The sequence below is a fragment of the Chanos chanos genome, chromosome 5 (assembly GCF_902362185.1).
Source record: "Chanos chanos chromosome 5, fChaCha1.1, whole genome shotgun sequence".
Taxonomy (NCBI): domain Eukaryota; kingdom Metazoa; phylum Chordata; class Actinopteri; order Gonorynchiformes; family Chanidae; genus Chanos; species Chanos chanos.
Genome location: NC_044499.1, coordinates 967,501 through 977,500, shown reverse-complemented (window position 1 = coordinate 977,500; position 10,000 = coordinate 967,501). Strand labels below are relative to the sequence as shown.

The 10,000-nt window shown below is 39.5% G+C and overlaps 1 protein-coding gene and 1 non-coding gene across 2 annotated transcripts in view; one reads left to right on the top strand and one right to left on the bottom strand.

Annotated features, from left to right (window-relative positions):
* Window positions 1-10,000, top strand: part of hhla1 (HHLA1 neighbor of OC90) — a 20,727-nt gene that overhangs the window by 8,252 nt on the left and 2,475 nt on the right. Inside the window, exons 9-10 of the mRNA XM_030773329.1 lie at window positions 2,338-2,353; window positions 4,551-4,719. Of these exons, the coding sequence (XP_030629189.1) occupies window positions 2,338-2,353; window positions 4,551-4,719 (185 nt within the window). The remainder of the gene's footprint in view (window positions 1-2,337; window positions 2,354-4,550; window positions 4,720-10,000) is intronic.
* Window positions 2,161-2,232, bottom strand: trnac-gca (transfer RNA cysteine (anticodon GCA)). Its single transcript has one exon. It is a non-coding gene; the product is annotated as a tRNA-Cys (tRNA).

The window sequence follows — 10,000 nt, the reverse complement described above, 5'->3', positions numbered from 1 at the left end:
CAAAAACAACCACACAGAACAAAACAAGACAAAAAACAACCACACAGAACAAAACAAGACAAAAACAACCACACAGAAAAAACAAGACAAAAACAACCACACAAAACAAGACAAAAACAACCACACAGAACAAAACAAGACAAAAAACAACCACACAGAACAAAACAAGACAAAAACAACCACACAGAACAAAACAAGACAAAAACAACCAAACAGAACAAAACAAGACAAAAACAACCAAACAGAACAAAACAAGACAAAAACGACCACACAGAACAAAACAAGACAAAAACAACCACACAGAACAAAACAAGACAAAAAAAACCAAACAGAACAAAACAAGACAAAAACGACCACACAGAGCAAAACAAGACAAAAACAACCAAACAGAACAAAACAAGACAAAAACAACCACACAGAAAAAACAAGACAAAAACAACCACACAAAACAAGACAAAAACAACCACACAGAACAAAACAAGACAAAAAACAACCACACAGAACAAAACAAGACAAAAACAACCACACAGAACAAAACAAGACAAAAACAACCACACAGAACGAGGGGATGGTTAGAGGCAATTAAAGTTTGTCAGATGCAAAGACGCGAGAAACTTCCTCGTAATCATGTGAAAGTGACAAAAATAACAGAAAAGTTCTCGAACTCGGTCGTGCACGATTACTTATTATTTTAATAATAATTAATCGTACAACTGAATAAATGTATATATATTTATACATATACATACACATATGCATATACATACATATATACACACACACACACACACACACGTACATATACATATACATACACATATATATACATATACATATACACATACATACATACATACATATATATATATATGTGTGTGTGTGTGTGTGTGTGTGTGTATATATATACATATATATATATATGTGTGTGTGTGTGTGTGTGTGTGTGTGTGTGTGTGTGTGCGCATGTGTATTTGGAGCTGTGTATGTGTGTACAGAGTTGTTTCTGTGTGTATCTGTGTTGGGTGTGTGTGTATGTGTGTGTGTTTATTTTGGGCAGTGTGTATGTATTTGGGGCTGTGTTTGTGTGTACAGAGTTGTCTGGGAGTGTAGCTGTGTTGGTGTGTGTTCGTGTGTGTGTGTGGGTATAGAGCTGTGTATGTGTGTGTAGAGTTGTGTACGTGTGTATAGAGTTGTGTACGTGTGTATAGAGCTGTGTATGTGTTTGTAGAGTTGTGTGTGTGTGTGTATAGAGTTGTGTGTGTGTGTGTGTATAGAGGTGTGTGTGCGTAGAGTTGTGTGTGTGTGTATAGAGTTGTGTACGTGTGTATAGAGTTGTGTATGTGTGTATAGAGTTGTGTGCGTGTGTATAGAGTTGTGTGTGTGCGTATAGAGTTGTGTGTGTGTATAGAGTTGTGTGCGTGTGTATAGAGTTGTGTATGTGTGTATAGAGTTGTGTGTGTGTGTATAGAGTTGTGTGTGGGTGTGTATAGAGTTGTGTGTGTGTGTATAGAGTTGTGTGTTTGTGTTTTTCAGAGTGGCATCATCTTCCCTCTAACACTGCTCTGATCCTTCCCTCTGAGGAACACACACTGCACACCACCACCCCAGGTACAGCATACACACACACACCCTCAACTCCAGATTAAACAAACACACACACACACACCACCACCACTCCAGATTAAACACACACACACACCCTCAACTCCAGATTAAACAAACACACACACACACACCCTCAACTCCAGATTAAACAAACACACACACACACACCCTCAACTCCAGATTAAACAAACACACGCACACCCCACACCAGGAACAGCACACACACCCTAAAACACACACACACGTTTGTAATCATAAACCTAAATTATTATTAAGTTAAGTTAGTTTTCTGTGATTGCACACACACACTGTGAACAGTGAGCAGTGAATTTGTCCTCTGCATTTAACCCATCCAACACACCAGAAGTGAACACACACACCAGTCGCAGGAGCAGTGGGCAGCTTTCCTTGGTGAGCGCCTGGGGAGCATTGGGGTTAAGTGCCTTGCTCAAAGGCACACAGCCGTGGATGTTGGGCATCGAACCAGCAACCCTCCAGTCACAAGCCCGGTTCTCTAACCTTTGGACCACGGCTGCCCAAGGCACAGGCACCCGCAGGGGGCACCCGGATTTGAACCGGGGACCTCTTGATCTGCAGTCAAATGCTCTACCACTGAGCTATACCCCCCACACTATTATACCCTCGTGGGGACTTTCCATTGACTCGCATTATCCTGTAACTAAAAAATACTCAGAATGTTCAGAATTTAAACGTGTTTAAAATCATTATCAGTATCGTTATGGCTCAGGTGAGGTCAGCACACATTGTCCCCTGATGTCTGTTGTGATGCTGACTGAAACGATAAAACTCGCACCAGCACCTTCTGAGCTGTATTAACACTGATACATCCCTACATGAGAAATACAGAAATGAGTCTATCATATTCCTTTACTGCGGACGATCTTCGAAGAATGGTCGAATAGTTCCCAGTGAATATCGAATAGTATTTTTGCTTGAAATGCCCATCCCTGTAATTAATTGTCGTTGTTACGATCCCAACTTTTTCGTCTTTTTTTAAAAAAGAAAATAGCAGGACGTACGGGAAAAATATTTACAAGTTTAATGATGAAAAACGAAACTCACAAAAATAACGGAATGTGGCGGTCACAACGACAACAACAAGAAAAATCGAAGAAAAAAAAAACCCTCACGCTTTCTTCCTGGTGTGTAAATCAACTTCCCTGGCTCCCGTGAAAAGAAAAAGGCGCGAGTTTTCAGTGAGTCTTCCGTTCCACTTTCTTATTACACTAACTGAATCTAACCTGAGGTGTTTAAAAGAAGTGCCCTCCAATACCAAAAATCAAACCCGTTTACAGAAAAAGAAAACAAGCGTTTACAACTAAGGTGGAATTAACTAACTGAAGAGAACAGCCAATATTAAACGTAAGGTTAAACTCAGCGTCTGCCCGGGGGAGGCGGAGAACGAGAGAGAGAGAGAGAGAGCCATCTTGGAATGGGACACTTAAATAGGAGTAGCCCCGCCTGCAAACGAATCACCGTGTCAGGCTCCACCCACAGGAGAACAGACAAACAGGGGCAGCAGCAAATCACTGTTTGGTTACGTACCCCCACAACATCCTAACAGTTGTGTTATAAAGTTATAACCGTCAGTAAGAAGGTTATGCACAGTCAAAAGGGCTCCCCTCTCAATGCACTCAGTACAGTGCTCCATTGGGTTTCCCTCCATTGCAGGGAAAGTAGTCATATAATTTGCTATTAATTACAGTGGTTGTTTCAGCTATACCACGGTATATGAAAGATTCGTAGAAAAATGACTGAGTCATTTTTTCTGAAGTTTTGAGGTGATGCAGAAGATATACATGTTTGTTCTCCGGGGCAAGGGGGTGATTGACATGTGTGTTCCGCCCTGATGTCCAATTGTCAATCATTTTGTTCTGCATTGTCTACAGCCCCGCCCACCACTGTTACCATGACAACCAGCCACCCAACAACAAAGTCTCCTCACACAGTCAGAGCAGGTAAGCGTACTTATTAAAACACACACACACACACACACACACACACTCTCTCACTTACTCACACACAAAGATACACACACACACACACACACGCAGCAAGGCCTTACTTCAATTCACCTTTGACCTTTGATTCAGACCAAAAAAAAGCAATGGTGAGGTAGCAGTTTCCTGTCAGGAGGGTAATGTGATTGTTACTACAGTGACGATTTGATTTCGGTAGAGCCATGATGGTGCCAGTGATTGTATCCATGGCAACACTGGTCCATTCCCGCGAGTGTGTTTTTATTGGCCAGGTCACAGAAGGGTAAAAGCACATTAAGTTCCCATATTCCCATTTAGCCCATTCTATCAGACCTCTGGGGCTCCACTCCTCTGTGTGTGTGTGTGTGTGTGTGTGTGTGTGTGTAAAAGAGTAAGCCATTGCTTTTTCTGCATTAACTGGGGTTTGAGCCCTTCACCCATATGCTGTCTGTGTGAAGTGGGGATATGTTGACCTCCTTTGGTTGACTGTATGTCAGAGACCCTTAAATATTTCTGCCCCCTAACAGTCGAACAGTGTGCGAATAGCCACAAGCCCGACAGCAGTGAGAACAGGCACTAGCCTGTATTATCAGAGTTAGCCACTAGATGGTGCCAAACCTTCATACTAAAATCCCTCCTAGACCACCAATCTGTTGTATAAGGAGATGGGTTTCTGGACAAGACACAAAGTAACTTTACTGTAGTGCCTAGAGCTGAGTAATAAAATATATGGGGACTAATACAGAGGAAATATTAATAGTTTTGCTGTTAAAGCACTAACATCATAATCTGTATGTCATGGCAAGTAAGTTGGTTGTTTGGTGAGGTTGTTGCTAATGACATTTTCGTTGGTTGCCTGGCTTCGGTATTGTTGCTGTGGATGATGAGATGGATTTCTGTTGTTGTGCAAAGTTTCCATAGTTACTGAGTGTTTCTCCTTGACAGGTTGTCCTTGGAGATCAGAGTTAAACTTAAAGGGTAACCAGAGAGAGGACCTGAGTGAGAGCAGTCCGACAGTGAGTCCTGTCAAACTGCAGCCCTGTGTGTTTGAGCTCTGCAAGTTCTTCTCTCAATGCCTGTGCCGAGGGTACAGTTACAAAAGCACCCTACAGAGGTACACACGTACACACATTACACACACACGCATAGAAATGCAAGCATACACGCATTATACACACATTACACATACACACACACACACACACACACACACACATACACAGAAATGCAATCATACACGCATTATACACACATTACACATACACACACACACATAGAAATGCAAGCATACACGCATTATACACACATTAAACACGCGCGCACACACACACACACATACATACACACACACATAGAAATGCAAGCATACACGCATTATACACACATTAAACACGCGCGCACACACACACACACATACATACACACACACATAGAAATGCAAGCATACACGCATTATACACACATTACACACGCGCACACACACACACACACATACACACACACACGCATAGAAATGCAAGCGTACACGCATTATACACACACACACACACACACGCAGAAATGCACACATACACACATTACAAACCACGCCCACTGACGAACTGGTCGAGTTTTTGGCTCTCGACTTGAACAGAGCTGAGGACGTCGTGCTCAGAAGCTGAAAGTTCAGTGGGCGTGGCTTGTGACTGACGTTTCGGGCGGAAGTAACAAAAATTGCTTGCTGTAAACGATAAATGTCAGTCGAGTTGATCAAATCAATTGATAATGTATCACTCTATTTTCCCATTCCCATGCATTTTCATCACCTGTTTTTATCAATTAATTTTTGTTACTTCCACCCCTGATACTTTCCACAGGCACATCACAGCATCATTTTATAGGTACAAAATTAGTTGGTACAATTGTTTAATGGTGTAAATGTGTTATAAAGGACCTATAGAAGACTGTGTTATAGTGAGAGAGAATGTTATGAAAGGTCCATGAATGTGTAGGACTGTCGACAGGAAAGTGCTGAGCTGGGTTTTTGTATATTACCATGTGACATAATGCATTATAACTATGTTATAGTCTTTAACTGTCCTTAATTTTAACTGGTATTACTGAAAGCCATTGCTGTACTTATGTGTTATTCGGTTTGATTGTGGGAGTGATGTGCTGTTTGGGGCTGTGGTATTGCCTAATGTGTTACATATGGTACAGCATTATGTGGTGTGCCACAGAGAGTGTTATGTGTTACAGAGCATGTCATGTGACATGTTATAAAGGCTGTAACGTTTGGTAATGTGTTATAAAGGCTGTAATGTTTGGTAATGTGTTATAGAGGCTGTAATGTTTGGTAATGTGTTATAAAGGCTGTAACGTTTGGTAATGTGTTATAGAGGCTGTAATGTTTGGTAATGTGTTATAGATGCTGTAACGTTTGTTAATGTGTTATAAAGGCTGTAACGTTTGGTAATGTGTTATAGAGGCTGTAATGTTTGGTAATGTGTTATAGAGGCTGTAATGTTTGGTAATGTGTTACAGAGGCTGTAATGTTTGGTAATATGTTATAGAGGCTGTAACGTTTGGTAATGTGTTATAGAGGCTGTAATGTTTGGTAATGTGTTATAGAGGCTGTAATGTTTGGTAATGTGTTACAGAGGCTGTAATGTTTGGTAATATGTTATAGATGTTGTAACGTTTGTTAATGTGTTATAAAGGCTGTAACGTTTGGTAATGTGTTATAGAGGCTGTAATGTTTGGTAATGTGTTATAGAGGCTGTAACGTTTGGTAATGTGTTATAGAGGCTGTAACGTTTGGTAATGTGTTATAGAGGCTGTCATGTTTGGTAATGTGTTATAGGGGCTGTAACGTTTGGTAATGTGTTATAGAGGCTGTAATGTTTGGTAATGTGTTATAGAGGATGTAATGTTTGGTAATGTGTTATAGAGGCTGTAACGTTTGGTAATGTGTTATAGAGGCTGTAATGTTTGGTAATGTGTTATAAAGGCTGTAATGTTTGGTAATGTGTTATAGAGACTGTAACGTTTGGTAATGTGTTATAGAGGCTGTAACGTTTGGTAATGTGTTATAGGGGCTGTAATGTTTGGTAATGTGTTATAGAGACTGTAACGTTTGGTAATGTGTTATAGAGACTGTAACGTTTGGTAATGTGTTATAGAGGCTGTAACGTTTGGTAATGTGTTATAGAGGCTGTAATGTCTGGTAATGTGTTATAGAGGCTGTAATGTTTGGTAATGTGTTATAGAGGCTGTAACGTTTGGTAATGTGTTATAGAGGCTGTAATGTTTGGTAATGTGTTATAGAGGCTGTAATGTTTGGTAATGTGTTATAGAGACTGTAACGTTTGGTAATGTGTTATAGATGCTGTAACGTTTGGTAATGTGTTATAGAGACTGTAACGTTTGGTAATGTGTTATAGAGGCTGTAATGTTTGGTAATGTGTTATAGGGGCTGTAATGTTTGGTAATGTGTTATAGAGGCTGTAATGTTTGGTAATGTGTTATAGAGACTGTAACGTTTGGTAATGTGTTATAGATGCTGTAACGTTTGGTAATGTGTTATAGAGACTGTAACGTTTGGTAATGTGTTATAGAGGCTGTAATGTTTGGTAATGTGTTATAGGGGCTGTAACGTTTGGTAATGTGTTATAGAGGCTGTAACGTGTGGTAATGTGTTATAGAGGCTGTAACGTTTGGTGATGTGTTATAGATGCTGTAACGTTTGGTAATGTGTTATAGAGACTGTAACGTTTGGTAATGTGTTATAGAGGCTGTAATGTTTGGTAATGTGTTATAGAGACTGTAACGTTTGGTAATGTGTTATAGAGGCTGTAATGTTTGGTAATGTGTTATAGAGGCTGTAATGTTTGGTAATGTGTTATAGAGGCTGTAACGTTTGGTAATGTGTTATAGAGGCTGTAACGTTTGGTAATGTGTTATAGAGGCTGTAACGTTTGGTAATGTGTTATAGAGGATGTAATGTTTGGTAATGTGTTATAAAGGCTGTAATGTTTGGTAATGTGTTATAGAAGATGTAATGTTTGGTAATGTGTTATAGATGCTGTAACGTTTGTTAATGTGTTATAGAGGCTGTAATGTTTGGTAATGTGTTATAGAGGCTGTAACGTTTGGTAATGTGTTATAGAGGCTGTAAAGTTTGGTAATGTGTTATAGAGGCTGTAATGTTTGGTAATGTGTTATAGATGCTGTAACGTTTGGTAATGTGTTATAGAGGCTGTAATGTTTGGTAATGTGTTATAGAGGCTGTAATGTTTGGTAATGTGTTATAGAGGCTGTAACGTTTGGTAATGTGTTATAGAGGCTGTAATGTTTGGTAATGTGTTATAGAGGCTGTAACGTTTGGTAATGTGTTATAGAGGATGTAATGTTTGGTAATGTGTTATAAAGGCTGTAATGTTTGGTAATGTGTTATAGAAGATGTAATGTTTGGTAATGTGTTATAGATGCTGTAACGTTTGTTAATGTGTTATAAAGGCTGTAATGTTTGGTAATGTGTTATAGAGGCTGTAATGTTTGGTAATGTGTTATAGGGGCTGTAACGTTTGGTAATGTGTTATAAAGGCTGTAATGTTTGGTAATGTGTTACAGAGGCTGTAATGTTTGGTAATGTGTTATAGAGGATGTAATGTTTGGTAATGTGTTATAAAGGCTGTAATGTTTGGTAATGTGTTATAGAGGCTGTAATGTTTGGTAATGTGTTATAGAGGCTGTAATGTTTGGTAGTGTGTTATAGATGCTGTAATGTTTGGTAATGTGTTATAGAGGCTGTAATGTTTGGTAATGTGTTATAGAGGCTGTAATGTTTGGTAATGTGTTATAGAGGCTGTAATGTTTGGTAATGTGTTATAGGGGCTGTAATGTTTGGTAATGTGTTATAAAGGCTGTAATGTTTGGTAATGTGTTATAGAGGCTGTAATGTTTGGTAATGTGTTATAGGGGCTGTAATGTTTGGTAATGTGTTATAGGGGCTGTAATGTTTGGTAATGTGTTATAGAGGCTGTAATGTTTGGTAATGTGTTATAGAGGCTGTAATGTTTGGTAATGTGTTATAGAGGCTGTAATGTTTGGTAATGTGTTATAGAGGCTGTAACGTTTGGTAATGTGTTATAGGGGCTGTAATGTTTGGTAATGTGTTATAGAGGATATAATGTTTGGTAATGTGTTACAGAGGCTGTAACGTTTGGTAATGTGTTATAGAGGCTGTAATGTTTGGTAATGTGTTATAGAGGCTGTAACGTTTGGTAATGTGTTATAGAGGCTGTAATGTTTGGTAATGTGTTATAGAGGCTGTAATGTTTGGTAATGTGTTATAGAGGCTGTAACGTTTGGTAATGTGTTATAGAGGCTGTAACGTTTGGTAATGTGTTATAGGGGCTGTAATGTTTGTTAATGTGTTATAGGGGCTGTAACGTTTGGTAATGTGTTATAAAGGCTGTAATGTTTGGTAATGTGTTATAGAGGCTGTAATGTTTGGTAATGTGTTATAGAGGCTGTAACGTTTGGTAATGTGTTATAGAGGCTGTAACGTTTGTTAATGTGTTATAGGGGCTGTAATGTTTGGTAATGTGTTATAAAGGCTGTAACGTTTGGTAATGTGTTATAGAGGATGTAATGTTTGGTAATGTGTTATAGAGGCTGTAATGTTTGGTAATGTGTTATAGAGGATGTAATGTTTGGTAATGTGTTATAGAGGATGTAATGTTTGGTAATGTGTTATAGAGGCTGTAATGTTTGGTAACGTGTAACAGAAGATGTAATGTTTGGTAACGTGGGCTGGTCCTGTTTTGTCAGATATTGTGTGGACAGCCATCGGTTTGGTAGTGTGTTATAGGGGATGTAATGTGTTATAGTAACGTGGGCTGGTCCTGTTTTGTCAGATATTGTGTGGACAGCCAGCGTTTTGGTAGTGTGTTATAAAGGCTGTAATGTGTTATAGTAACGTGGGCTGGTCCTGTTTTGTCAGATATTGTGTGGACGGCCATCGGTTTGGTAGTGTGTTATAGGGGATGTAATGTGTTATAGTAACGTGGGCTGGTCCTGTTTTGTCAGATATTGTGTGGACAGCCATCGGTTTGGTAGTGTGTTATAGGGGATGTAATGTGTTATAGTAACGTGGGCTGGTCCTGTTTTGTCAGATATTGTGTGGACGGCCATCGGTTTGGTAGTGTGTTATAGGGGATGTAATGTGTTATAGTAACGTGGGCTGGTCCTGTTTTGTCAGATATTGTGTGGACAGCCATCGGTTTGGTAGTGTGTTATAGGGGATGTAATGTGTTATAGTAACGTGGGCTGGTCCTGTTTTGTCAGATATTGTGTGGACAGCCATCGGTTTGGTAGTGTGTTATAAAGGCTGTAATGTGTGGTAATGTGTG